Source organism: Culicoides brevitarsis, chromosome 1, assembly GCF_036172545.1.
Source record: "Culicoides brevitarsis isolate CSIRO-B50_1 chromosome 1, AGI_CSIRO_Cbre_v1, whole genome shotgun sequence".
NCBI classification, from domain to species: domain Eukaryota; kingdom Metazoa; phylum Arthropoda; class Insecta; order Diptera; family Ceratopogonidae; genus Culicoides; species Culicoides brevitarsis.
Window position 1 is genome coordinate 26,812,021 of NC_087085.1, and position 27,835 is coordinate 26,839,855.

At 36.2% G+C, this 27,835-nt stretch overlaps 7 protein-coding genes and 2 non-coding genes across 10 annotated transcripts; 4 read left to right on the top strand and 5 right to left on the bottom strand.

The window, feature by feature from the left end:
• The first annotated feature begins 1,526 nt into the window (after positions 1-1,526).
• On the top strand, positions 1,527-3,726 carry LOC134826942 (zinc finger protein Xfin-like). Its single transcript, XM_063839454.1, has 3 exons — positions 1,527-2,582; positions 2,648-2,895; positions 3,404-3,726. The coding sequence occupies exons 1-3, from the start codon at positions 1,614-1,616 to the stop codon at positions 3,582-3,584; spliced, it is 1,398 nt and encodes a 465-aa protein (XP_063695524.1). The 5' UTR covers positions 1,527-1,613; the 3' UTR covers positions 3,585-3,726.
• On the bottom strand, positions 3,438-6,222 carry LOC134826943 (nibrin). The gene is given in 3 exon segments (XM_063839455.1): positions 3,438-4,959; positions 4,962-5,992; positions 6,056-6,222. Coding segments are annotated over 3 exon segments (2,313 nt in total). The 5' UTR covers positions 6,084-6,222; the 3' UTR covers positions 3,438-3,705.
• An 88-nt stretch (positions 6,223-6,310) lies between these two features.
• LOC134837529 (cytosol aminopeptidase-like) lies at positions 6,311-8,234 on the bottom strand. The gene is made up of 3 exons (XM_063852912.1): positions 8,226-8,234; positions 7,613-7,867; positions 6,311-7,549 (listed from the first exon to the last, which is right to left on the bottom strand). The coding sequence occupies exons 1-3, from the start codon at positions 8,232-8,234 to the stop codon at positions 6,311-6,313; spliced, it is 1,503 nt and encodes a 500-aa protein (XP_063708982.1).
• Positions 8,231-11,234, bottom strand: LOC134827115 (HIRA-interacting protein 3-like). The gene is made up of 4 exons (XM_063839666.1): positions 9,262-11,234; positions 8,874-9,004; positions 8,642-8,815; positions 8,231-8,579 (listed from the first exon to the last, which is right to left on the bottom strand). Exons 1-4 carry the CDS (start codon positions 11,226-11,228, stop codon positions 8,443-8,445), a joined length of 2,409 nt encoding a protein of 802 aa, XP_063695736.1. The 5' UTR covers positions 11,229-11,234; the 3' UTR covers positions 8,231-8,442.
• Positions 9,100-9,172, bottom strand: Trnat-agu (transfer RNA threonine (anticodon AGU)). The gene has a single exon. It is a non-coding gene; the product is annotated as a tRNA-Thr (tRNA).
• A 119-nt stretch (positions 11,235-11,353) lies between the features above and the next one.
• Positions 11,354-14,522, top strand: LOC134827112 (ankyrin repeat domain-containing protein 27-like). Its single transcript, XM_063839665.1, has 2 exons — positions 11,354-11,493; positions 11,557-14,522. Exon 2 carries the CDS (start codon positions 11,573-11,575, stop codon positions 14,267-14,269), a length of 2,697 nt encoding a protein of 898 aa, XP_063695735.1. The 5' UTR covers positions 11,354-11,493; positions 11,557-11,572; the 3' UTR covers positions 14,270-14,522.
• Positions 14,523-15,687: 1,165 nt separating this feature from the next.
• Trnat-agu (transfer RNA threonine (anticodon AGU)) lies at positions 15,688-15,760 on the top strand. Its single transcript has one exon. It is a non-coding gene; the product is annotated as a tRNA-Thr (tRNA).
• A 189-nt stretch (positions 15,761-15,949) lies between these two features.
• LOC134827921 (D-aspartate oxidase) lies at positions 15,950-19,295 on the top strand. Its single transcript, XM_063840811.1, has 4 exons — positions 15,950-16,167; positions 16,232-16,295; positions 18,316-18,525; positions 18,585-19,295. The coding sequence occupies exons 1-4, from the start codon at positions 16,041-16,043 to the stop codon at positions 19,225-19,227; spliced, it is 1,044 nt and encodes a 347-aa protein (XP_063696881.1). The 5' UTR covers positions 15,950-16,040; the 3' UTR covers positions 19,228-19,295.
• LOC134827919 (protein polybromo-1) lies at positions 18,738-27,762 on the bottom strand. Of its 2 annotated transcripts, none has more exons than XM_063840810.1 (9): positions 27,319-27,762; positions 26,310-27,258; positions 25,960-26,171; positions 23,104-25,280; positions 22,246-23,047; positions 21,914-22,185; positions 21,229-21,524; positions 20,934-21,015; positions 18,738-19,700 (listed from the first exon to the last, which is right to left on the bottom strand). In XM_063840810.1, exons 1-9 carry the CDS (start codon positions 27,430-27,432, stop codon positions 19,478-19,480), a joined length of 5,127 nt encoding a protein of 1,708 aa, XP_063696880.1. In that variant the 5' UTR covers positions 27,433-27,762; the 3' UTR covers positions 18,738-19,477. The 2 variants fall into 2 exon arrangements, with proteins under 2 accessions (XP_063696880.1, XP_063696879.1); XM_063840809.1 differs by having other exon boundaries at positions 25,960-26,183.
• Between the last annotated feature and the right edge of the window lie 73 nt (positions 27,763-27,835).

The window sequence follows — 27,835 nt, forward strand, 5'->3', positions numbered from 1 at the left end:
ACCGACCCTAAATCAAATAAAAGACTAAAAAAAATCAAGCAAGGCGTTGTAAAGATAATGGAAACAAGCAAATATAAGGACCGCGATCTTCATCACGCGAGGAATCACCATCTTACCATGTTGTTGATGCTCTTACATTACATTATAAACTTTATTCATGAAACGATCAATTCACAACATGGAATGAAATTTTGAGTGGTCTAGCTTACTAACTACTTCAACTTTTGTTGGGATTTTTCATCAAAATAAATAGACGACATATAAAATGAGAGATTTTTGGAGAAATTTAGAGAAGGTGTTGATACTCTTGATACGAAGCTCAGTATCAAGCTCTGCATCATTCAGTTCAAGCGACAAACTAGAATCAAAATATTGATTATGAAAATAATTTTTCATGGAAAATGTTCTCGTGACGTCATCGAACTGACCTCAATGAGCCACAAGTATATGATGTTCCCAATTTTTTCATAGTTGCTCATCATCGTAATACGGGCAGATTTTTTTCGCGTTTATTTGCTATTTTGCTTAACGAGAATTTGTTGGCGGTTTTATGGCCTTTAATTTGTACGTTAACGTATATCAAATATTTTAGATTGACAAGTTTCAAACCAGTATAGGTTTTGAAAAAATGATTTTGTTTAAGGAATTTAGTATAAAATTTCGAACGACGAATAACTGAACCATTTATGAAATCATTAGTTTGTAAAGTCTAAAAAGGAAGGAGGAATGTGATTAGTGGGTTTTATGGATTCCAGGATTTTGTACCGAGACAGGGATTCGGAGTACGGAAACCGAGAACATAAAAATCTGTACCTCAGTCGTACTGAAGATCAAGTAATCCACAAAGAAGCTTTATTGCCCCCCCCCCATTTTGTAACTTGAAAATAAAGAAATTATACTTACCTGTACTTATCTGTACTTACCTGTACTGTACTTATACCTATCTGTAAAAAACTCCCGTTTTTCACTCCATATGATAAATTACGTATGTTTAAATGCAAACATGTACTAAAAATGTTAAAAAAAAAATATGGAACCCTCTTCGTCAAACCTTTGGATCCACCTCTGATTTAATTATTCACGAAGACATTTAGTACCGTTAAGAGGTGTTCAAAAATTATTATTTTTAATGATTTCTACGTGACTTTTTGGATTAATTGTTAAGCTTACATCAATTTTATATGAATTTTAATCTTCTATTTCATTCAAAAGTATAAAATTCCATTAAAAATTAGAATTCCGATCGACATTTTTAAAGGATTTGTATGTCGGAGGAAGACAATTTGAACAGGAACGGACTTAGACCTAAAAACGGCACAGGATTTTTAACCATTTTCTTCATTTTTGATGAAAAATAGCAAAAAATGTTTTAAATTGTTTAGAACAATATAAAAAAAATCATTTTTTCCGATTCCACAGTAAAATATCAAACTTTTTTAAGAATAAAAATTTCTGTTCCAAAATCGGCCCTCCTTTGAAATTTTCCATCTCAGCCACTGCGTCAAATAAAAACAAACAACAGTAGATAATAGCTCACGAACCCATTATTGGAGCGTAAATTGCTCCAAAAAACGCAGAATTTCAGTGCAATTTCTCTCAGTCGAGTGGCAAACATGGCAATGGACCAATGTCGCATCTGCTTATCCAGCGACGAAGAGTGTCCCGCAAAAATCACCGATCAAATAGAGGACCAACCAATTTTTGAAATCTTAAATTCCCTATCGCCAGTCGTCCAAATTGCCCTGGACGATGGATATCCACAGCAATTGTGCCAGAATTGCGTTGATCGACTCTCGGATGTCGTGAATTTTCGCTTAGATGTTGAAAAGTCCAATGAAATCCTGAAAAATCCATCTGTACGAGTGAAAATTGAGGAAAATCAATCGGAAATGGGAGAAGGAAAGACATCCGGTAGACGAACTAGGTCGACAAATGTGGTGTATGACACGGATTTCTTGATGGAAGAACAGGAAATCAAAGAGGACGAAGAAGATTTTTTAATGGAGGAGGAAGATGATGACACAGACGATGGGGAAACAAGTCCGAAACGAAAAAATCAAAGACCAGGAAAGAGAAAATCTCCAAAAAAATCACCAAAAAAGCTGGGAATCGATCTCGCAGCGTGTTGTTGCTTGTGTCAGACCAAAGTTAAAGATGAACACGAACTTCGATCTCATGTCGATTCCATGCATGCGACAGAAATTGAAAATTTCCTGCAATCTTCTGACTTTAACAAGCTCACTTTGCGACACAAGTACGAATGCGAATTTTGTCGACGAAGATTTTTGCGAAAAGGATCGTTGGACAAACACTTTTACACACCAAATTTCGAAGAACCACCGAGAAAGAGAAATCCATCGACGCCAAAGAAACGAACAAAGACCGGGGATCAAGGTGCTGTTTGCACAATTTGCGGGAAATTATATTACGACAAGTACGATTTGGAGTTGCACGAGTTACGGATGCATGCCACAGAAAAACCGATTGTATGTCCCCATCCGGGATGTGAAAAACGATTTGCAGCGGAAAAATTGATGAAAAAGCATTTTAGATTTCATGGAGAGAGAAAACATATTTGTGAGGTAAGTAAAATTTATAAAAAAAAGTTTGAAAAATTACGAAAAAAAAAAAATTTTTCTCGTTTTAGACTTGTGGCAAGGGCTTTATTGAGCCAAATGACTTGCGAAATCATTCCTACGTACACAAGAAAATTAAACCCCTGCAGTGTCCCTTATGTCCTCGTACCTTTACCCACAAACCAGTATTGGAAACACACATTTTATCGCATTCCGGTCAAAATGTGTTCGCATGTGAACAATGTGATAAGACTTACAAATGGAAAGAAGACCTAAGAAAACATTTTATGGCAGAACATCTTGGAATTTTTCCATACAAGTGAGTTTTTTTAAATGAAATGAAACTTAAATTTATAAAATTCTCTTAATTTGACCAAATTTTTTTATTTTTATGGATTTTTTTTATTTTTTAAGTAATTTTTTTAAAATTCAAAATCAATTTCATATAAAACCGAAAAAAAATGAAAAAAAAATTTTTTTTAAACTTTTGAAAAAAAAAATTTAATTTTGAAGTATTTTTGTTTTTAATTTAAAACAAAGAATCAAAAAAATACTCAAAAATTTTTCGAAGACAATTTATAAAAAATTTCCCAATTTGGTCAAAAAATCTTAAATTTTATTTAAAAAATTGACTAAATAAATTTTTGGTAATTTAATTTTTTTCACAATTTTTAAGTCAACGTTGAGAAAATAATTAAATTAAAATAAAAATTAATCGAAGAGATTAAAAATAATTCGACATAAGAAATTTTTTTCAAAATATAATTTTAATAAATTAATTAATTAAATTTTTCACTAATAAAAAAAAATAATTTTTGCCTTTTTAGGTGCAAACATTGCGGAAAAGGCTACACCGGCAGCTCAAATCGCACGTACCATGAAAAACGTTGTACCAATAACGTGCTAAAGGCGGAAGAACTGCCTACGATCTCCGAGGACATCACTCCTCACACAATAATTTTGACGTCAAACCATAACATGACGCTGGCTGACCTAACTGGCATCTAAAAAACCCCAAATTTAAGTCACTGTACGAAAATTAAATGAATTTATTACTCTTTGTATAACATTTTTCTGTGTTTTAACATTAACTTAACATTTAATCAAGGCGATTTTTGACAAAAGTTACTTAGAATTTAAGTTGCGTTAGTCCGATAATTTCAAATTTTTGTCCAATTATCTTGGTTTGTGGCTTGTAATTGCGTTTTTTAACAAATCCTTTGAAATTTTTGCCACGTGTCGAGTTTAAAGTGGTTTGAGGATGGTCCGTTACATCGCGACTACTCTCCAAACGGGACATCAGCAACATTGGCTTCACTTCAGTGATGAAACAATTGGCAACTTTCTGCTCAAACTCGGAAATATCCAAGTCCGGTTCGACTTTTATCGGTTGATGCGGAATATTTGAGGCGGAGAGCCAGCCCTCGGATGAAATTGTTTGATTTGCTGCGATCGAGATGTTGGGAGTTGTCGTTTTTTGTGGTCTTTCGTACTCTTTAGTGGCAGTTTGTGACAAAATCACAGGTTGCGCCGGCTTTGACGGTTGTTTGAAGAGTGCTGCTCTCGCGGGAAGCTGGAATAACGAGTCCAAGTCGTCCGTGTCTTCGCGATTTCGGGCACCGCGACTTTTTTGAGCGGCTTTTGGTGATTCGCGGAAACTTTCGAGACGAGATACGTGAGCAACGGGCGAACTGACGGTCTTTTGACGCTTTGGAGCGGGATCGAAACATGCAAAAGGGTCCAAAATGTCATCGTTATCGTCTTCAACGGCAGCTCGACGACGAGTGCGACGATTTTCCGATGTACTAGATCCGGAATTCGATTTTGCGGGAGCAGCTTCGTTGGAAGATGTGGCCGCCATGAAGGAAGTGATGAAAGATTGACTGTTACTGGCACTTAGAATTGCTTTTGGCTGACTTTCAGGAATTATTTCCTCTGCAACATGACTCGGTTGAACAACTTTTTCCTTTGCCGGTGAGGATTTTGATGATTTTTGACCTAAAAAGATTGGTGCCAACTGAGATTTTTCTTTAACTGGCTCATTTTCCTTAATTAAAGACGATTCCATGGCAGCTGGATCACTTTCAGGAACAATTTCTTCAACGATGGCATTTTCCTCTACCGGACAGTAGTCGACAGAAGCTTCTGGGACAGCTTTTGCCTTCACCGATGAGCGTCTTGTGGATCGACGACCTACTGGAGCATCATTTTTCTCCACGGCCTGCATCTTATTCGGTTCATTTTGCTCGGCAGCTTCAAGTTTTCGTTTACTTTGACGTGTACCTCGACTTTTTGGGACATCATCCTTCTCATTTCTGTTCGTTTCCTTCAACGGGATAGGCGGAACGGAATCTTCTAAAGACGCAGCTGGAAGACTTTCGGGAATAACAACTTCCGTATGCTTCGGACTGAGTCGCATGTCGATTGTGGCTCCGTTGCTTTCGCCCAAAGGTCACTTTTAACCATTTTAAGTGGCGCAAACATATCACTAAACTTGAAACGGGGATTGCAATATTTTTCAACGGAACAATGCAAGATTGCCAGTTGAATTTCTATCTCGGGAATCAATCGGAGCTTCTTTGATCGAACGTAATTTGCCACAGAATCGATACTTTGCGTCGCCTGTGATTGTTCGGAAGCTTCGTACTGAATAACGACAGCATTTTCTGCAATTAATTGACTTTTCTTCACGTTATTTGCGCGATTCACCAAGTCAAGAGCTCGTCCGCCAGCTGTTTCGATCGTCATTTTGTACGTTTCTGCATGCGATGCTCGGAAAAAGTAAAAAACTTTTCCCTCAAAAATTTTTCTTCGATTTTCGTTCACATGGAACAAGTGGTGACTTTGTGCCAGCAGCGGTTCTCCATTTTTCGGAAGAAATTTCTTCACATCTGGCAGCGGTTTGTGCTTTTTGATGGCTTTTGAGACTTCTTCCCAGTATTCGATGGTAACGAGAGGCACTCCAACAACCAAAGCTTGTAATTGCTTCGACGTTATCACAATTGACTGCATTGTCAGGTGAGTAAATTTGTCATTTATGGAATCTGTGACCTTGACTCCGATCAATTTCAGCTGATCCTCGAGTTCTTTCTTCACGGGAGGCGTCAAGGTCGACGTTAAAGTGCACATTTCGATTGTTTCCACGACAAAATTGTTCGAATACTGCCCGAAACGGATGCGATCACCTTTTTTCAGCTCAACTTCCTTCTTTTGCGGGATTCCAATTTTCGATTCGATGCCATCGTTGAGAAAAACTTTGTATTTGCTCGCTTCGTCGAGTATGAAGAGCTTGTTGCCCTTCACAATGAGACTTGCATGACGCCGACTGATGGTCTGGTCGCTTTCGAGGATGAAATCGGTCAAACTGCGACCGACAGAGAACGTTTTCTTGTCGGGAGTCAAGTAAAATCGCAAATCTACAAGAAAAGCAGCAAAAAATGAAAATGAGGAAATGTAAACAAAAGATGATGAAATCTTACCAGAACTCAAATGTCGCAAAATCCACATGATTAACACGCAAAACAGGTAACTAACAGGAAAACGAAGGACTTTATATTCCAAAATTTTACATTCCCGGCAAAATTTGATATAAAACGACGTAAAAATCGACAAATTTTAGATGGAACGATGTCGAGCGATGTCAATTTGTGTCACTTTTGGATTTCGTCAAGTCACTAAAACGCGCAAAATGATTTCAAACCAATTTTTAACGATAAATTTTAACAAAAAAAAAATTAATTCATTTCAGATAATTGACGAGCAGCTTCCTCGGGGCACGATAACTGATGCAAGAACTGGATTAAAGTTCTCGTGGGACGTCCTGTCATTCTTCCGTTCTCCAAATAGGGCAGTCCAGCTCCTCGTTTGAGTTTTGCCGTTCCATTGACGTCCAAATGCAAAAAATCCACGCAAGGCACGAATTCTTTGAGGAACGCCGCTCCCAGACACGGTTGACCTTTGCCATGTCCCTTATTGCTGAGATCGAAATTCGAGTAATTTTTGACTTTTGTCGTGAAATAATCCCACAATGGAAGTCGCCAGACACGATCACCGGTTAAAGCGCCCGCTTTACGAATTTGATTCCAGACAAAGTCGGAATTGCTGAAAACGCCTGTTGCACCGCCTCCGAGAGCTTCACGTATTTCTGCTGTGGCACTTGCGACATCAACTACCAAACGAGGCTTATGGGCTTTTTGACCGTACATCAAAGTGTCGGAGAGAACTAAGCGATGAACGTTACTCGTGTCGTGAACACCGATCGTTTTTCCAGTACAAGTTTGCAAAATGTCGCCTTGTTTGAATGCCATACCCGATGGCATGTTCTCGCACAATGGAATAACCCCGGTGATGTTAATCGGAAGAGATAACGTTGCTGCCGCGCGAATTGTTGCAACGACAATTGCTGCTCCAACCATCGATCCGCGGAATTCCGACATCGCTGAGCATTCTTTCAATCCTAAACCGCCACTATTGTAGGTAATTCCACTGCCAGCGAGCAATATAGGACGATCATTGGACTCATCGCCGCAATAACTCAGCTCCAAAAACATCGGAGGTTCACAAGAACTCTTTGCCACAGCGAGAAACGATCCCATTTTTTGTGTTTCGATCCAGTCGATGTTGTGTGCCTCAACTCCAATGCCACAAGGACACAAAACATCGAGAGCCATTTGTGCGAAATTGTGTGGCGTCATTTGATTTGGCGGTGCATCCGACAAAGATCGTGCCAAATTTTGAGCATCAGCTTTATATAAACCACGAGTCCATGCATCTTGTTCATCAGAGTCAAAAAGTTCGAGTTTTGGCACAGCAAGACGATTTTCCTTTGATTTATTTTCCTGGAAACGCCATGCAGCGAGAGAACTTCCTTCAGCTGCTTGCTCTGGATATTCCATAGGATCAACTTGGATACTCAGACATCCCTCGTCACGTAATTTGCGAGTTCCAACACCAGCAGCAACGCGAGCATTTTCCTAAAAAAAGGTAAAAATTTGATGAAAAATTTTTGTTGACGCGAACAAAGGCTTCTTTTTTACCATTCCTTCGTCTAGGGACTCAATTTCGCAATAACCAACTCCCTCTTTCCCCAATCCAACAACACAAACAGAACCAAATTCATTATCGATCCCGTTAAAAACTCGAGCTTCCCCGATTTTGCCACTTAAACCCGTTTGCTGAACGACTTCGCTCAATTTTCCTTCCAGACGTTTATCGAAAATCTCACCGCGTGATGTGAAATTGATTAAATCCGATTTTGATTCGTTTTCGTACAAGCCGAGAATGATTCCTTTCTAAAAAAAAATTTAAGAAATTTAAGAGTTTGGCAAAAAAAAGGCGAGGAAAAAACTACTTGACATCGTCCATCGTCACATCCAGTGGAGTAACTTCGATAATTTTTGAATGAATTTAAAAGTCGCAGAATTTTCCGAGATTTACTTGATAAGAGAGACATTTTCTTGCCAAATTTTAAAGAATTCGTCGGATGGACTGAAAAATTTAACGTTCTTGGAAAATTTCGTTTGACTTGTGTGTCAAAGGTTGCTAAAAGTTTTCTTTTTTATTTGACTTAAAAGAATCAAAATGATTTCGTGTTAAATTCTACACAATTTTATTTTCGTTTTTCGAATTTGGAATTCATAAATTTCTAACACTGTTCATTTTATATGACAATTTTGATATATTTACAATTTAGTGCACTTAGCCTACAAAACTTTCGAAAAGCTTATTTTAATTTTAACTTATCACTATTTTTTTATATTCTTTAATATAAGGGTCAAAATTTAAAAAAACAAAATGATAGTTATGCTGATTTTTGTTCATTAATAAGGAAAAAATATAATATTGCTGACTGACTATGGTCTCAAGATTAATCGCTATCGGTGTCAATGACTTTTTTCAATTTGTTCAGTGTTTGAACAGATTCCGGTGGAATAGATGACTGAGCTTCTTCTTCTTCCGTGTAATTTTTTCGCGCCGTTCTACGAGTGTGTATTCGACGATTTCCTAAAAAAAATCAAAAAATGAATTTCAATGAAGAAAAATTTGAATTTTGAGTAAATGCTTACCATCTTCGCTATCTGAATCGATAATAACGCTTGTATCGAGTTCATCGATCTCTCGTTTTGCTTGCATTTTCATTTTAAGTTCGCGACATTTGGCCATGGTTGGATCTCCCACAAGTCCCTTATCACGTAAAAGTCTCAGCATGGCGTTTGCTCTTTCGTTGTTTGATTTGCAGCCTGAAAAATTTCGATTTTTTAGTGATTTCATTTAAAGTTTTGAAAAAAAGCCACTCACCTTCCCATAGTTTGCTAAATTTTACTTTTTTGATTCCCGCTGCTTTCAGATAATTCTTCATAAGTTGGATTTGGGAGTCGCCACTTGGACTTACATTGCCTGCTGAATGTGACGAATATGATGTCTTGGGTCTGAAAAATTGAGAAAAAAAATAAAATAATTAAAATTTTAATTAAATTTTTTAGAGAAAAAAAATATTTAAAAAAAAAAAAATAAAAAAGTCACTTGCTCGTACGCAGATTCGAACTACGGATCTCCTGATTACTAGTCAGGCGCCTTACCAACTTGGCCACACGAGCGTTGAGTATACAGTGGCAAATTGCGATGTTGTTCCATCGTTCGAATGTGCGTCGTACGTTCTATAAATACAAGAGCTACGTGTACTTACTTGCTGTAACTTTTGTACGAGGAATATTTCGATTTGGATTTTTGTGGCATGACCTGCTTGAACCAGGCATCGTCGCTATCGGAAGACGTGAGAGCATCGCTGTTGTACGCATGCAAGACATGATCTGGCACTTTGGTGTCTCCAAAGTAGATGTCATTCGGGATCAGCAGCGAACGATCGAAAAATCTATCGTTCACCTTCTTCTTGATGTCCTTTTTGCTGTAACCCTTGATTGCCGTTCGCAACGTTTGATTTTGCTTATGCAGATAAATGGTCTTTTTGATGTGATGTGATTTCTTTCTTCGATTTCGATTATCGCTATCACTCTCCGACTCGGATGACGACGCGTAACGATCGCGTTTTCGTTTCTTACTTTTGTGCGGATACGTTGAATAGTGGTAGGATTTTTGTTTCTTTCCGACATTCGTCCACATGTTTGCCGTCCAATCTTCTTCCTCGGAACTCGATGAGGAACTGTCGCGACCCCAAAATGTCGTATTTGGATCAATTTCTGTCGTTGTTGGTGCCGTGGAGGCTTCGAGTTGCTTAATACTTGTTGGCGCTTGGTCCGTGAACTGCGCCCTGAGAGCATCGGCGAGAAATTGTTCGGAAGCCTTTTGATCCATATCGGGTTCTTTTTTGATTACTAACAGCTGAGGTGCTTTGTTATTGTCGGAAAGATCAGCAAGAATGGTAGGAGCGCCCGATGTGTCGTCCATAGAAAATTCCGTGACATTCGAGGGAGCACTCGGCGCAATCGGAGCTAGCGTCCCGTACTCTGGACTTTTATCGGGATTCAAGAAATTCTCTTGTTGCTGCAAATCAGCTAAATTTGGTTTAACATCTTCGACTTCCCTTTTCACCCTTGTAGATTCGACGCCGTCTTCTTCGTCGTTCTGTGGCAAAATTGGATTATCAAGTGGGATAATTTCCGGTATGGCATCTACTTGAACACCCTCGAGGGGTATGAAATTTGGATCGACAGAGTAATTTTCGCTTAAAAGAATATTCGCACCACTGAGACGTGAAGCATCATCATCCATAGGTTCTTCAATTCCAATCCCAAAGACATCTGGCTCTCGACTTTTCTCATCTGACTCTTCGTCTTCGCTGGCTAACACTCGTTTTGGTTTCTTTTTCTTCTTTTTTTCGACTGCCGGAATAATTATGGCATTTTTGAACAAATGCCTCGTTTCATAGTTCTGTTCTAACTTCAAATAATCGCTAGATTTTTTGGATTTTGGTCCGGGACGTTCTTTCGCAATGATCTCCGTCGCTGCAGGATCAATAATTTCCTCCACTGGTGAATCTTCGTCGTCTTTTTCTTCCTTTTCACTGGGAGCTTCCTCGTCTTCCTCTTCGTCACTATTGTTTGCTGAACTGGCAATTGGTTTTGGATTTTCTGGCGAGCAAGAACGCAATCTTTCGACCTCGGCACCGCTATCGTCACTTTCATCCACGACAATTCGTCGTCGGTTCTTTTTGTGATGATGCCTCGACTCAGATTCGGAATCTAACACACCGACATCACCTCCGATGATCATTTCGTTGCTGCTATCACACTCCTCAGGTTCTTCCAGCACTTCTACTTCGCCTTCGTGTTCTGATTCGGACTTCATTTCTAAATCACCGTTCGTTTCCTTCATTTCAGGATCTTCCGGAACAACAGCGTCTTTAACGATATTCGTATCATTCGTGATATCGGACTTCCATGCTTCGCCGGTTTCTGCTGCACTCGAATTCGAACATTCATTTCTCTCAAGAGCTTCTATTCCAACAGCGGATTTATCCTCGAAACTGGTTGTTGTTTGTTTTTCTTGCGTTTCCAATTGGACTCCTTCCCCGATTTCGTTTTTTTCATTATTTCCAAACGTTTGGTCCCCGTCAAGCGTTTTCCCGATGTCGTCACTGCTGATCTGCGTCTCCGTCGTCGTCATCGCGTCCACTCCAGCAAGGTTTTCGCTCATTTTATCTGTGAATTTTGATAAAACTTATTTTGAGAAACATTTGGGAACGCGATTCACAGTGGGAGGATAGTGACGTAACTACCACACGTCGAAATCCAGTTGCTGCGAAACGTAAACAAAGGCTGCTGACGACTCGACGACCCACGAAATTGCAACGAAATAGGAGAAATTGCTAGAAAAAATCAGTAAAAAAGTGATAAGAAGCATGTAAATCAACGCGAGACACAGAAAAGATTAAAATCTTACAAGAGAGTGAACGCGTAAAGTAAGTTACCTGCCTTGACGACAACTTTTATGGCTTCCGAAACTAACTTTTCTCTCATTTCAGCTGCTTTTGCGTTAAAATGGAGATCCAATACGATGAAAATCTGGCAGCAAATCCCTTTTTCAAGAAGATCCGGCAGGATCACTCGCACTTTATTCATCTGGCTTCCCTGCAAAATCTCGTGATTTGCGTGCCTCGTCTCGGATCGATCGCTTCCAAGCAACAATTGGACGAGCAATTGCTCATGACACACATTTTGGTGCCAAATGAAGAGCTTCCAGAGTCACATTTTACGTGTGCCAATGATGCGGGAAAAGTTGTCCTGACGACATCCAAGAAGATTTTGTTCGAAAACACGGTGGGAGGTCAACTCGAAGTCAACATTTTGTTCGAAGAAGTCTTTTACACGAAAGATTTGATGCGGTACAAGGTTTGGTGCATCGATCGTCCCTTCGTGGTGGACGAAAAATCGAGTCGGAAGAGCACGAAAGAGCTGGAATCGCCCAACGACTTGTTCTACGTGCAAAATTTGAACGATGCTGTACAGCTGATATGGACCGAGGTGCAGTCAAAGCAAATTCTGAGGAAAATTGACACCTCAATTGCGAATTTTCGCAAAAATAATCGATCATTCGGGAATACAGATCTCCAAAAATTGCGAAATAACACACATTTGTTGTACAATCACTGCGTCGATGTGCTCCTATTGAACCGGAGACTCAAGGAAAAGTGTCGCAATGACGCCTTTTTACTAAAAAATCTCAAAATCGCCGTTGAGCAATATATGATCAACGCACTTTATAGTCATTTGTTCGATGCAATTACACTGTGCACGACTGAAGAAAACGAAAAATTCAACAAAACCATTCGAAGTTTGTCCGAAATTCAATTGGCAGAGTTTAACTTGGATCCACGATTGTACGACTACATTCCCGTGATGAAGTTGGAAATCATGAAACTCGACAGTCATACAACAGTTTTGGATAAATTGAATTGTCTGAAAAGAGCTATTAACGTTATTAGCGAGAAATACAACAAAATGACGGAAAATGGAAAAATTCTTACAACAGACGACGTCATTCCTGTGTTAATTTTTGTGATAATCAAGTCCGGCATGACCCACTGGATGTCGAATTTGTACTTTTTGAAGGAATTTTCGTTCACGGATGTCGCTGGTAACAATTTTGGTGCGGAAAATTTCCTCGTAGCGACTTTGGAGGCTGCCATAACTTTCATTTTGACGCACGATTTTGCGGCCAAAGATATTTTAGGAGATATTCCCGCTGTGGATTGCGAAAAGTTTGAGAGTAAAGATCAATTTCTCGCACATTTCTTCCTGAAAATCAAAGAAAATGACGAAAAATCTGTCGAAAAACTGTTAAAGCCATTCAATAAGCTCACCGGGTGTATTGATCCGGGGACGACCAATCCTTATTACGAGATGCCCGTGCTGCAACATCACCCCTTATGTGCCTGTAGTGAGTGTGAAAGTAAAATTTCCGACTCCATCGCTTGTATTAATTCGAAAGGACCTCACGGACTTTCGGCGATTTTTATTCCTGTGATTTACGGACATCCCAAAATACTGAATTTGCTGCTGAGCTACTCGGCAGACGTCAATTGTTGTGATAGTAATGAGTGGACGCCGTTACATTACGCCGCAAGTCGTGGAGATCAAAATAGTTTGTTGCTACTTTTGCATGCGGGAGCAGATTTAAATGCCGCAAATGTTGATAAGAACAGTCCCTTGCACATTTGTTGCATGTACGGGTATGCGAATTGTGCCAAAGCCTTAATTTACTTCTCGGAACACATGAAAATCAAGTTGGCGTTGAACGGGCAAAATAAGCACGGTGACACGGCAATTCATATTGCCTCGAAATGGGGCTTCCTGGAGATTGTCAGCACTTTATTGGAGAATGGGGCGCGGATTGACATCCAAAATAAGTTTGGACATACGGCAGTTAGTGTCTCGCATAGCAGCAAAGTGCGGAAAATCATGCATGAAACATTTGTTTTGGTACCAAAGACTGTAGAACCGGAGTTGGGACCGTGCAGCGTGCAAAATATCTGCTTGACAGACGAAGATTTGATGGATAATGCCACTGATAATGTCGTCACGAAGATGGAAAAGGTCCAATGTTTGGAAAAAGCGATCGCCGATGGTGATACTCGTCTTGCACTGATGCTGCTGAACCTCCAATCAGCACTTCAAGATGTACCGTCGTGCAATTGTGACCCCTTACGCACATGCAAACGATGCATTTCGCACAAACAAGTCACGAACGCCAACAACAACAACGTCAAAAGCACTGCCCTCGACCTCAACGTACAAAATCCGGATGGAAATACACCTTTACACTTGGCAGCGATCCACGGAAATTTGAATTTAGCAAAATCCTTGTTGGAAAATGGCGCTGATACAACTATTTTGAACAAAAAGCACCAAACGGCACTTCATGTCGCTATCGAATGTGGTCGTTATCAAATTATAAAAGCCATTCTCAAACTCTCCAAAGTCGATATCATCGATGCGGTTGATTCCAATGGCGATACTGCGTTAATTTACGCGGCACTTAGCGGAGATACGAAACTTGTGGAGACAATTTTGGCCTTTGAGCCGCAGTTGGAGACGAAAAATGCGAATGGGAACAGTGCGTTGTGTCTGGCACGCGAAAATATGTTCATGGGAGTGGTAAAGTTGCTGGAACAAGCATCACTGAAGGCGTCAAAGGGAAGTGACGACGAAGGACTGAAAGTTAATGGAGATGAATAGATTTTAAAAATAATATTTTTTAGAAATACTCAGCACTTAATTACTCGTTCTCGAACAAAACGCACGTATCTCACACGAAAAAAAACTTATGAAGGCAACTAAAGCTGATAAAGTAGTTTAGAATCCAATTATTTATGGAGATTTATGTACCTTACTAAATATTTCTAAATATTTATTGTGTTAATGCCGTAAGATATTCGCTTGCTAAAACACTAACAAATTATAATTTAACGATTTTTTGTGCAATAAATAAATGAAGCTTTTAAAAATATTTAATTGTTTTAAGAAATTTATTCAAAATTTGGATATTTTTTATCTTGAAATTCGATTTAAGATTTTTTGATTTTATTTTTAAAATTTTTGTTCTTTGATTTTCGTATCCACTCTTTACAATTTTATTTCACTGATTTTAAAATCCAATGGGGAAAATAAGAAAATGTTAAAAATTTCATCAAAAAAATTCCGATTAAAAATTATTTTGATAATTTTTGGATATGACTGTCAACCGAATAATGAGATTTCAATTTTCAGTAATTTTTGTATTCAAAATTATTTCATATAAAACATAAAATTTTCTTTTAAAAATTTTTGAAAATTTTGAATTTTTTAAAAAAAAATCAATTTATAGAAAATTTTTGAGGAAGAAAAAAACCTAAAATATTCATTTTGAATTAATTAATTTTTTAAGAAGTATTTTCACAAATATTGGTAAGCTCACTTTATTTAAAAAAAATCAAAATATTTTTTTTGATAAAAATTTTACAAAACTTTTAAAAATAATTTAAAATATTTTTTTTTAAAATTCTACAATTTTAAAGGTTTTACCAATAAAAATTATTAAAAAAAAATTCTTTATATATTTTTCTGGGTCTTTTATGATTTTTTTTTTTTGATAAATATTGATACATAATGAGGTTGAAATTATTTTTTAAAATATGTATTTATTGTACGATAATTTATTAAAAAATTATTTTAAATTAAAAAATTGTTTTGCGAATAGTTTTAATTTTTTAAGCGAAATTTTAAACAAAAAATCAAAGAAAATTAAACAAAAAAGTTAAATTAAATTATTATAATATTTAAAATATTGAATTTAAAATATTAAAATTTGAATTAAATAAAAAAATTATTTCAGCAAAATGCATTCTCTTGAATTAAATATTTATCGAAAAACTTTTTTTTCAATAAAGTTCATAAGTTTCGTTAGATTTTTACTTTTTCGTTAAGTTTCGTTTAAAATTCGAATTTGTATTTCAAAACCATGCAATATTCCATTCACGCATCAATCACGCAAATGCCGTGCTATATTACACGCACATATACAACACGTAGAGAGATTCCATATGAAACACGTACGTTGATACGAACGACGAATTTTATTGTAGCATATATTAGCACTTAGCCACCGTATGCATAACGCTCGTGTGGCCAAGTTGGTAAGGCGCCTGACTAGTAATCAGGAGATCCGTAGTTCGAATCTGCGTACGAGCAAGTGACTTTTTTGCATTTTTTTTTGCTTTGTGCTAAAAATAGTTTTTTTTTTCTTAAATGAAATGTCTCGTTTGTGTCTTCAAGTCGTTATCTCAGAAAATTTTATTATCACTTTATTTAATCAGTGCGAGAGAGAGATACGTCATGTCTATAAGAAGGAACGACAAACAGAGAAACGTTCCAGTCGGATTTAATAATTTACAGAAGAAACATCTTCATCTTAGAAACAACAAGTGATTATCAAATTTTAAGTAGGAAATATTAAGTGATACAAGAAAAAATGAAACAAATTTTAGTCATCGGGGCAGGCGTGAACGGTCTGAGCTCAGCAGTAAAAATTGCAGAAAATTTTTATAATCAAGCACAAGTTACTTTAATCTCAGAAGAAACTAGTCCAAATACCACAGGTTCGCATTGTTTTTTTTATCTTATCTTGTTTTTTTTTTATAATTTTGGCAATTTTTTTATCAGGCGATGGATCAGCAGGCCTTTGGGGTCCATTTTTGCTCGGAGATACACCAGAAGAAAAGATTGTGTAAGTATTTGAAAGGGGAAAATTCCCACAGCGGTTATCATTAAAGTGAAAAAAAATCAGTGACCCCCTTCTCCGTGTGCCAATAAACAAAAATATTTACAAAATTCATGCAAATTCACAAGATTTATAGTCACATGAAATTATTTTGTTCTGATAAGAGAATTTTTTTGGATCAAGAATTAAGAAAAAATTAAAGTGAAGGTGATTAAAAGTCAGAGAAATTTTAAATGAAGTGATTTTCTTATTATTTTATTTATTCAGCAGAGTTTAATTAAATTTTTACTGATGATTGAAGCTTTTCAGCGGATATTCAGCAAATAATATTTTTTAAAAAACATTTCAAGTAAAATTAAATAACCTAAATAGTATCAAATTTTTTAAAAAAGAAAATTTTTCATTCACTTGAGGTGCATTGTGCTTTTTTAATTCAGCAAAGTTAAGAAAATAATTCTTTCAGCAAATTTAAAAAGTATTATATTCTCAGCAAATTTTCAGCAGTCAGAATTTTGATCATTGTTCTAAAATAAATTAATATAGATCGAAATCTTTTAGAATTTATCCAGAAAATTTTTTTCAGCAATTTATATTCAGCAAAATTATGAAATTAAAAACAATTTTTCAATTCAGCAAATTTTTACAACTAAATTTTAATTATTTAGCAAATTTTCAGTACTCAGCAGATTTAAATAAAAATATTTTCATGATAAAAAGAAATAATTCATTCAGCGAATTCCTTTAAATATTATTTTAAAAAATTTTAATAACATTTAATTTAAATATTCAGATTAAATTAAAAAAATTTTTGAAAATTGGGGGGGGGCAAAATAAAAAAAAAATTAATATTTTTTTTCATACAAAATCGAAAAATTTTAGAAATTTATCGTTGAAAATTTTTTTTTTTAAAATTTCTTCAGAAAATTTGATTTTCAGATTACAAAAATTCAAAAATTTTAAAATATTCAGCAAAATTATGAAAAAAATTTAAAAAAAAATTCAGTAATTTTAGAAAAATTTTTTTAAAAAAAATTAATGTTAAAATTGATTTTCAAAACAAAAATTAAAATAATTGAAATTTTTTAACTAAATTTTTTTTATTCTTGAGCAAATTATGAAAATTCAACAAAAAATTATTTTAATGAAAAAAAAATTTTTTTTTTATATTCAGCGACTTTTGACTTTAAAATTTTTATTTATTTTTTATTTAATATTCAGATAACTTTTAAACAAACTTTGAATAATTTTAAAAATTAATGAAACTCATTTTAATTCATTCAGCAAAATTTGTAAAATATTATTCAGCAATTTATTTCAAAGCAAATTCAGCAAATTTTTAGTATTCAGCAGACTTTAAAATAAAATTTGAATTTTTTTTTCAAATAAATTAAACTCATCTCCTTGTAAGCAAAAGATAGCATCACCAATCCCCCTTTAAATCACATACATAACAAAATATTCTGACGCGATTCCTATTTTTGTTTTCATCATAAAACGCATTGATAACTCAGTGAATAAATAAACTGCAATATAAAAAAAGTAGTTTGCACAGGAAAAAAAACTGCAAAGTAGATCAGAATAACAACAACTCTTGTAAACAACTGAACGAATGACCTCCCCTCATCATGCATTAATCATTGAACTTCTTTTTTTTTCGATGACATACCAGGAAAGTGCATTGACAAAAATTAATCAAGGTCCATGTTCCACATTTTTAAAACAAATAAAAAAAATTCTGATAACGCAATTTGGTCCATTGACATTGATTTTGTTCTACACTGATCTTTGTTGCTAAGAAAAAACGTGAAAAAAAATCTTATCTCGAGACTCGTTCAGAATGTTTGACAACACTCTTACTTTTTGTAAAATTCTCTCTGGCGACCCTTGGCACGATTATTTGAAAATAATTATTATTATTTATTGATGATTGCGTCAATCATTCTTCGTTTTGCAATCATATCCTACAATTTTTGTTATGTTTTTGTTCGTGAACACGTGTTTTACCGGCTTTTCGTTACTTTTACAGACAATGGTCAAAGGAGACACATGACTTTTTCAAAGAATTATGGATTCACGGCCTCGCAAAGGAAAGTGGTGTTACATTAATTCCCTGTTACAGACTCACAACAGAGCCCGGCACAAAAGAACCGTCGTGGAAACATGTCGTTTTTGGCTATAACTCGTTAACGGAACAGGAATTGAATCGTCTTCGGATGGAACATGGCAGAAATTACACGTAAGAAATTTAATTTTTCCTTTAAAAAAAATATTTTAATCGTTTTTTCTCATTTTTAGAGCCGGCGCCCAATTTATCACATTCACCGCTGAACCAACTAGTCTCCTGCCGTACCTCTACAAACGTTTCGAAAAGGCCGGTGGTCGTTTCATCCGTCGCAAAGTCTTCCAAATTGACGAACTAGCCAACGAAAATTACGATTTAATCGTTAATTGCACCGGATTAGGTGCCAAAAGTCTCCTAAACGACTCCCAAGTCAAACCAATTCGAGGACAAGTAGCTCGTGTATCAGCTCCTTGGCAATTCCATGCCTTCTTGGATGACAGCGATGACGGAAATTACGTGATCCCAAACACAGAAACTTGTATTATCGGCGGCACCCATCAAGAAAACGACTTCAACACGCAACCCTGCCCGAAAGATCGCGAATTTATCATGGTTGGATGTACGCGAATCGTGAAAGGTCTCAAAAATGCTCCCGTTATCCGTGAATGGGTCGGTCTCCGACCGGGAAGAACCTCCGTCAGAATTGAATTTGAGGACTACGAAACGCAAAAAGGTCATAAACTGCCAGTTATTCAAAATTACGGACACGGAGGCGCGGGAGTAACACTTTGCTGGGGATGTGCGACGGACGTTTTGAAGTTGGCAAGCCAGAAATTGTCGCTGCACAAAACAAAAGCAACGAATTCAAAACTATAAATTGTGTATTACTTAAAAATATCTTTATTTTTTCTTGTTTTTCAAATACAGATCACGTGATTAATGAACTCTGTTTCAATTTTGGCTCTCTTTCTCGTATCTAAAAAGTGTGTAAAAACGTATTAACGCGCGCCTAACTCAACTAATCAAAAACTCAAATATTCTCTATTATAAAAAAAAAATTGAACTAAATCTATTAACCCTTTTACGTCATAAAAATCTGATTTTTGTCTAGGTTTTTTGGGATAGTCTAGTAACTTTTGTACAGCTGTACGACATCTTTCATCATGTAGTTCCGTAAATTCCAGAGGGCATTTACGACATCGTCCGGTTTCTCGCGTCCTGCTTTGCCGAGCCAGTGTCCCGGTAAGCGCGAAACTGGCAATGGAGGTGCTGTCTCCATTTCGGTAGCCTCGATTGCTCGTTCATAGGGCGTTATGCTCGGCGTGTTCGCTTGGAGACCTTCAATGTATCTGTGGATAGAAAAAAAAAAAAATAAAAAAATAATTTTTTTTCTTATAATATATTTTTTTAACGAAATTTTGATTTTAGGTCGTTTTCGGTTTTTTGTAGAATTGATATCTGATTTTTTATTTCAAATAAAAAAATATATGTTTTGAAATATAAAATAAAATTGAACATTTTTTTGAAATGAGTTTTTTGAACTTATAAAAATATAAAAAAAAATGTCTATAATTTTTTTTAAAAATTCAGTATTTTAAAGCAAATTATTTTTTGAAGAATAGGTATAAAAAAATAAAAAGCACGTGATTAATGGTAAAAAAATTTTTAAATTTTGAAATGAAAAAGTTTTTTGTTTTCTATTCAAAAATTTTAAGAAATTTTGAAAAAAGGTCGAAAACGGTAATTTTTATTTTTTTTTTTGGTCCCATCGGGGATTTGAATTTTTTCTTTTCTAAAATAATTTCAAATAAATAACAAAAGAATTTCAATTAATTAATAATATTTTTTGCAAATTTAATTATTTTAAATATTAATGAAAAAAAAATATATCAACAATTAAAAAAAAATTAAAACGGTAAATTTTGATGAAATTTTTAACATATTTTTTTACCGATTTTTTCGATTTTTTTAATACAAAAAAATGTTAAAAAATTAAAAACAGATTTAGGCCGCTCCAAATTTTTTTCTATGCTTTTAATGCCCCATTTTAAATTTTAAAAAAATGGGGCAAAAAAAAAGTTAAAAATTTCATCAAAATTGACCATTTTTTGGCCTTTTTCCATAATTTACAAAAAAATTTTCAAAAATTTTTTTAAAATAATTTCGATTTTCAAAAATATTTTGATAAAAATTAAAATATTTTTTAAAAATTTTTTTATAAAAATTTTTGACAAAAATAAAATTTTTTTGAAAATTACTTTTACTTAAATTAATTTTAAATTACCAAATAGCAATGTGAATACCATAAAAACAATTAAAATATTCATAAAGGACCTAAAATTGTTTAAATTTTGTCATTTTGTATGAAAAAGTATTTCAAATTTTTTTTTTTTTTTTGAAATTGGAGAAAATTTAAAAAAAATTAATTGCGACAAAAACATTTTTTTCAAAAAATTTGGAACGGCCTTAAAAATAAAAAAAATTAAATATACATTTTTTTTAATTTTTTTATGTTAAATTTTTTGGACAAATTCTAATTTCTAACATTATTAATGGACTAAGCTCAAACCGTTAATACTCACTTGATATAGGCATCTGAATGCAAAACTCGCTGTGGTCGTGGAGGAACACTCACAAATAACGGGTCAGGTTGAGGAGCAGCAACTGTTAAAAAAATTAAATTCATTAAAAAACTTTTCTTTCTATTAAAAAAAATAATTAAACATTTAAATTCTCCCTTAAAAAAAATACATCGACATGCAAGTAAACATCGCAGCAAATAAAAACTATTATCTGACATTTTGTTTACAAACAAGATCCGAGCTATTTTTAGTGCTTACCCATAAAATAAAGCAAAAATTATAAAAAAAAACTTACATTGCAATAAAGACGGTTGTTGCATTTGCGGAGCGAATGCCGTTTGATTGGGTACTTGCGTGAGCATTTGCTGTCCATTGGCATACGGCTGATATGCAGGATGTTGCATAAATTGTTGCTGGCCCGGTTGTTGTTGCGGCGGATAGTATCCCATTTGGTTTGGTATTTGGTGTGTCATGTGAGGTTGCTGGTGTGGCGGCGGCGGCATGTATTGCTTGTGAGACAACGGCGACATGAGCAAATCGTTCTCGATTTTGGGCTTTGGTAAAAGTGGCGTTCGGCGTGGCACGAAATTTCTTAAAGAAGCAACAATCATGCATCATGCAAAAAATTTTATGAAAAAAAAGAAAAATAAAAAAAAATTAGTAAAAAAATAAAAAAAAAAATATTAGATTTTAAAAATAAATAAAAAACATCAAAAAATCGAAGCGGGAGACATGCCAATATGCGAGTAAAACTTCATTAACCTGGCATCTCCATCGGTTGCAACGGCGTTTCATCCGTACGATTTTCGAAAATGGTATCGAATCCATTCGAAATTGGCGCGAAACTCGATTTCGGTTCACAAAATTTCATTTTTCTTACAGGAAGAGGTTGTTTTCTCCTGACAAAGTTTCTTTTGAGGCAATTTTTAGCATAAATTGACTAAAAATTATTTTTACAAAAATATAAAACGTCAACTTACTTGTTCCGATCATGAGGTTTGACCATTTTTCCCATGTGTTTGTACACGTGAATGTCTCGTACGTGCTTCAGAAGTCGCATGGAGTTGGGGAATGGCGGAGCACCTCGCTTAAATCTTACACAACTACGCCAAAGGCAATAAAATTCAGGTTTTTCATCGGTTTGGTTCAGGTGTCTTTGCAGGCAGCCATCTTTCTCGGTGATACAATGATCTAACAAATCCGCCGGATCTTCGAACTGGAAGTCGCATTTGCGCCAACGACAATCAAATATCTAAAAAATATTAAAATTATGTCAAAAAAATATATTTTTTCGAAATTTTTCAAAACTCACTTGATTTGGTATCGGATTTTCACGATTTTGCAAGAATCCTTGTCCCGGTGTCAAGGCATTCGGGTCTGGCGGTTGATTCATCAAATGCGCATTCTCTTCGCGCCACTTAATTTTGGCAGCTTCATTCAATTTTGCCGCCTTATCTTCCCACACGGAGCGATCTTTCTGATCCATATTCCGCCATTCGTCGCCCAACATGCGCGAAATCTCCCCAAATGACATGCCTGGATTCAATTCGCATCGATCCTTCCGCTGCTCACTCGAGTACAAAATATATCCGGTGACAACTTTTCCTCGATTATGTCGTCCGCCGGGCTTATTTTTGTTGTTCGGCGTCGAAATGTATGACGATTGCGAATTATTTGGCGTATCGGGCAGACTTGCATCCAAATCGTCCTCCGTCGCTGACGTATCGTTCACGCATACCAACTCCCCATTTTCGATTTTCATGTCTTTTTGCGGCGTAATCGCCCGTTTGAAGTGATAAATTTCGTCGGGCGTCACACTTTTGGAGTGCGTAAACTTCCGAATGGCACCCGGTTGCGAGATTTTGTTAAGTTGCTTCTTCATTTCGTCGTAAATGGACTCGCAAATGAAGACATCTGACTCGGGGATCTCCGTGGCACGACGTGTCGAGTAGTCAAGGTACTCTAGAACGCAACAACGACCCACAATGGAGGCAGTTTGCGTGGTTTCCTGTACTGTCGAAAGCATGAGCTCTTGTTTGTAGCACGTCTGGATGAGTGACGATGGAATTTCCAAGGGATTTAGGAGCCAAGGTCCACGGAAGAAGGATTTTCCCCTAAAAAAATAAACAAAAAATTAATAAATTTACAAAAATTTCGCGAAAAAACTTACTCTTTTGACTCCCAAATGGAACAAATTTGAGCAACACATTGTTTTCCAGCTTCGGTAGCCACATAGACAAAATCTCCAGTCTTCACAACACCAGCAGCCACCGTATTAAATTGCTCATAGTACGTATTTCCATCTTCGGCACCTTCTACATTCAAAACTACGTTTGGTCGCTGCTTCTCGAGCGTATCTAAGGCGAGATCCAATTCAAAATTAATTTCTTCTTTGGGTGCTTCTTTCTCCTTTGACTTATTTTTGAACACAGATTGCACCCGATTTATCTCCAAAGGCTCCTCGCGTGTCGTGAATCGCACATCCGCATTGAAATTGTTCCAAATTTTGATTTTTTTGAAGGATCTGGCACGTGTCTGATACCGAGATTCGCACACATAGACATCCTTGTCCTCGAAACCCTCGGGTTTCTTTTGAATGTAGTCGCGGATGCACATAACGAAGCATCTGCCTTTGATTTTGCTCAGTGGCACCGAGAGATGTTGGTCCGTTTTGAAGACTTCTTGCTCCATAAAGCGTCGCGTCGGTATATGATATGTTTCGTACGGTCGGAAAAACGTGTTTCCTTCCATCATTTGGACATTTTCAGAGTCCGTATACAAGCGCGTTATGTAAATTATTCCAGGAACATCATTTTCCGGCAACTCGTAGTACACAAAGTCACCGGGCGAATACTTTTGCTCGTCAATTGTCATACTTTCGCCGGGCTCCTGCACATTTAGCGGTTCTTGCGACGTTTCTTCTTCCGTGGATGGCGCTTCGTCCTTTTGTTCTTCGAGCTGTTTGCTTTGACGCAACTCCTCGACGGCACTATTGAACTGTGAAATGGTGTACAAAAGGGCTGGTGACTGCAAAATATCTCCATTTTTGCATAACTCGTCTCGTTTTTTCAGGAAAACGAGCTGCATCTCGATCGAATCTTCGAAAACTTGCGAATCGGTGCGTGAAAGTCGTCGTGCGCGATCAAGCACCATGAAAAGATCTTCTTGAAATGCATCCAAACGTTTGTAAAGTCCCTTATCCAAACGACGTTTGATTAAATCCAACGAAATTGCTCGAACTTTTTTGTCACCTTCGTCCCCGTCTTGATCGTATTCAGGCAACTCGGCTAAAGAATCACTCAGGCAACGTCCCTCTTCGTCCTCCAAGTTGTAAACTGCCGTAAAAAGTGACAACAAAATCTCCTGCACGGCAGATTGGACGTCCGGAATCAAGTTATCCATGTCGCGCAGTTTTTGTTTGGTTTGCGCACAAATTTGCTGCAATGCGAGAGCATCTTTGTAAATTTGGGAGTCTGGTTCGTTGTAGGTGCATGCATTTTCGAACATCAATGCAAAATCCTGCACAATTTCGTCCAAGCTGTTGTACTTGTTGATTTTCGCCTGAATTCGATCCATGTCGATGGGATGCTTGATGATCTCATAATAATCCGGGTAGTCAGCTTTTGATGGCAACTTGAGGAAAATCGTCGACAATTGTCGTTTTGCCTTTGGTTCCTTATAATCGCGAATTGTCTCGAAAAGTTGTTGGCATCGTTGCGTCACAATTCTCGGTCGTTTTGGCGTTCGAGGCGATGACGGATGCGGTCGTTGAATAGATTTTCGCTCCGGGACCCCACTTAGTTCACGAATTTGTTTCTTCAGAGCTTTTTCTAATGTATTAGCGTCTTGATAAATTTGTGACTTGACCTCGTTATATTTGCGACAATTCGAAAACAAAAGTTGGTAATCGGCAAGAACGTCATCTAAAGTCTCGTATTTGTCTTGCGTTATGCGGTTTTCGATAATTTGCATGTCAATTGGCTCCGCGATGACTTTGTAATAGTCGGGATACAGTTTTTTCGATGGTTTTTCCAGGAAATTGATGCAAATGGCACGTCCATCGACTGTGAAGTCGATTAAATGTTCGTGAATTGCCAGTAATTTTTTCTTCATTGCGGGATTGTTTGCTACAGATTTGCTTCCACTAGCAGGCAAGAGGGGTTTTGCAGGCGTACTCGAGGCAATCGATGATTTTCTTGTTGGTTTCTTGATGATTTGTTCATCTTCTGATGACTCTTCTTCGCTTTCCTCTTCTTCCTCGGACTCGTTTTCCTCGTCGGAGTCGTCTTGATCGAGACTTCCATCGACGAGTTTTTGGTTCAAGAGTTTTCTCATCTTTTCTGCGTCCTAAATTTTCAATAAAAAAAAATAAAATTTTAATTCTTTTTGTATGAAAAAAATTTAAATCAAAATTTAATTAATTCAAATTTTTTATCCCAAATTTACAAATGGAATAAAAAATTTTTGCGGGCTTTTTTTTGGTAATTTTTCAATTTTACTATTTTTTATGATTTTTTTTATAAATTTTATATTTCGACAATAATTTTTTCAAAAAAAAAAATTCTTAAAAATTTTATATTTTTTAATATAATATTTTAAAATTGATATTTATTTAAAAATAGAATTGAATTTAATTAAAATTAAAAAATAATTTTAAAATTTTTTGCTTGTCATTCATCATGTAAGTCGATGATTTTATAAAATAAATTCTTCATAAAATTCTGAACTTTTTTAATTTTTAAAATTTGAACTTAAAATTAAAAAAAAATCCAAAAGTTTTAGTCACGTGACCTAAATTTTTTTCATTTGAATTTCAATAAAAGAGCAAATTTTTTGTATTATTTTAACGAATTTTTTAAATTTCCCATTTTACATTAATTTTTTTTTTGAAAACATCTAATTTTTTCGAGAATTTTTTTAAAAGATTTTGGTGATTAAAATTCTAATATTTGTAATTTTTATAAAAAATATTGAGAAAAAAATTTTGAAATAATTTTAAAACGCCCTAAAAGGTAAAAATTCTCACCTTGTAAACTCGATTAGTCGATGGAAACCACTTTTTCGCATTGTCCAACATCAAAAAGAGATCAGAAGTCATGTCGGTAATGTTCGCATATTCGCCTTTGATCATCTTATTCCTAATCTGTCCCATGGAAATCGGCTTTTTGATGGTTGTGTAGTAGTCCGGATTGAATCTCTTGTTCGGCAACTTCCAAAATGACTCGCCAAGTGGGGCGCCTGCATTAAGACCTTTATTATTAACGTTTCCAATACACAAAAAATCGAACGAAGAACAAAAAACATAAAAAGAACCAAAGAAAAACAAAAAAAAAACTAAAAATTTTGAAAATAAAAACACAAAAAATATGAAATTACCATTTGTTGTTGCTGTGTTGTACAAAATGTCGAACAATTGTCTCATGGGACCTTCATCTTCGTCTTCTTCCTCGTTATTTTCGTCATCAGTGCCATCTTGTTCGTCTTCCAAGGCGGCAATTTGAGCACTCAGCGCTTGACTGGGCTTCTTGTTTTGTTGCGTCTTGATGGATCTTCCGCTCTCCAACTCGATTTTCTTGGAAGTAAATATTTTCCGTAACGTCTTGGCGTCTTTGTAAATTTGCGATCCCGGTTTGTTGAAGAGACACGCATTTTTTGTCATTTGCGACAAATCTTTTTCCATTTCAGTCAAGTTCTCATAGGCATTCGTTTGGATTTTGTTGGCGATGAATTTCAGGTCGATCGGATGCTCGATAACCTGATAGTACTCCGGATAGAGCTTCTTCGATGGCAATAATTGGAACATTGTGTGCAACGGTCGATCGTCGGTGTCTGTGGCGGTCATCACAGCAGCGAAAAGTTCTTCATAAACATCGATATCGTCGTCGTCGCCATTTTGCGCGCTCAATGTTGTGGTCCTTCGAGGTCGAGAACTCGTTGGAGGCTTTGTTTTTCCCTTTGGCTCGTCTTCCACAGGCTCTACGGAACTTTTGCCACTGCCATTTGTCTCTTCAACTTTCTTCTTTTGCGTCTGGAATACTTCCCAGAGCGTTACGGCGTCCTCATATTCCTCGGAATCGGGTTTGTAGAAGGCCTTGGCGTTCTCTACCAGCAACTCGATGTCCGTTTGCAGTTCAGTTAAGCTCGAATATCCGTCTGTTTTGATTTTCTGCTGGATTTTTAGCAAGTCAATGGGATCTGTGACGACTTCATAGTACTCGGGCATCGTTCGACGCTTCGGCACACGAACAAAAACATCGCAAATTGTCGTGCCATCTTCCTTCTTAAAGTTCCGGATCGCGTCGTAGCACTGCTGACATTGTTCACTCTAAAAAAAATTTCGAAAAATTATGAAAAATTGTCTAAAACACTCGTAAAAGCCACTTACTCCATCGAGTTTCTTCCGTTTACGTGTCGAGGGTGCAACATCAGGTGTGATATACTCCTCCGATGACTCAGTCGCCACTGAACTAGCGCGACTCGCTATCCTACGCTTACTCATTCTTCTTTATTTTTTTTTTGCGATTCCTACTGTGACTTTTCCTTTTGCTTGCGTTCGCTGCCCTTCTCGGCACCGACACTCACGTCCACGTTCCGATAACTTATCAAAATAGCGATTGTAAGGACAATTACCGATCCCCAAAATATCAATAACAAACTGTTTGTGAGATTTTTCGCAGTTAATGTAAGATCATACATTTATACGAGTGTACACGTGAAACTTTGATTTGCAAGAGTTCGCGCGGCGGTTTAATCGCGATTTTTCACGGTAATTTCCTTTAATTTATTGTAAAACTTACGAAAAACGCGATTTTTAGAGAAACCCAAGCGCTTTATTTACGCGGATACAGTGACACATTTGACAGTTATGACATTTATCAATTTCAGTCGTCTCAATTTTAACG

Bases quoted from the DNA above. Each gene is read 5' to 3' on its own strand.
- LOC134827921 (XM_063840811.1), top strand. From the start codon at position 16,041: ATGAAACAAATTTTAGTCATCGGGGCAGGCGTGAACGGTCTGAGCTCA. The intron at 16,168-16,231 runs GTTCGCATTGTT...TTTTTTTATCAG, and splicing joins AACTAGTCCAAATACCACAG to GCGATGGATCAGCAGGCCTT. The intron at 16,296-18,315 runs GTAAGTATTTGA...TTACTTTTACAG, and splicing joins ACACCAGAAGAAAAGATTGT to ACAATGGTCAAAGGAGACAC.
- LOC134827115 (XM_063839666.1), bottom strand. From the start codon at position 11,228: ATGAGCGAAAACCTTGCTGGAGTGGACGCGATGACGACGACGGAGACG. The intron at 9,005-9,261 runs GTAAGTACACGT...TCAATTTTTCAG, and splicing joins TCGTACAAAAGTTACAGCAA to ACCCAAGACATCATATTCGT. The intron at 8,816-8,873 runs GTGAGTGGCTTT...GAAATTTTTCAG, and splicing joins ATTTAGCAAACTATGGGAAG to GCTGCAAATCAAACAACGAA.
- LOC134837529 (XM_063852912.1), bottom strand. The intron at 7,550-7,612 runs GTAAAAAAGAAG...ACCTTTTTTTAG, and splicing joins AGTCCCTAGACGAAGGAATG to GAAAATGCTCGCGTTGCTGC.
- LOC134827112 (XM_063839665.1), top strand. From the start codon at position 11,573: ATGGAGATCCAATACGATGAAAATCTGGCAGCAAATCCCTTTTTCAAG.
- LOC134826942 (XM_063839454.1), top strand. From the start codon at position 1,614: ATGGCAATGGACCAATGTCGCATCTGCTTATCCAGCGACGAAGAGTGT. The intron at 2,583-2,647 runs GTAAGTAAAATT...TTCTCGTTTTAG, and splicing joins AGAGAAAACATATTTGTGAG to ACTTGTGGCAAGGGCTTTAT. The intron at 2,896-3,403 runs GTGAGTTTTTTT...TTGCCTTTTTAG, and splicing joins CTTGGAATTTTTCCATACAA to GTGCAAACATTGCGGAAAAG.
- LOC134827919 (XM_063840809.1), bottom strand. From the start codon at position 27,432: ATGAGTAAGCGTAGGATAGCGAGTCGCGCTAGTTCAGTGGCGACTGAG. The intron at 25,281-25,959 runs GTGAGAATTTTT...TTGAAAATTTAG, and splicing joins CGACTAATCGAGTTTACAAG to GACGCAGAAAAGATGAGAAA. The intron at 21,016-21,228 runs GTAAGTTTTTTT...TTTTTTTAACAG, and splicing joins ACAACCGTCTTTATTGCAAT to TTGCTGCTCCTCAACCTGAC.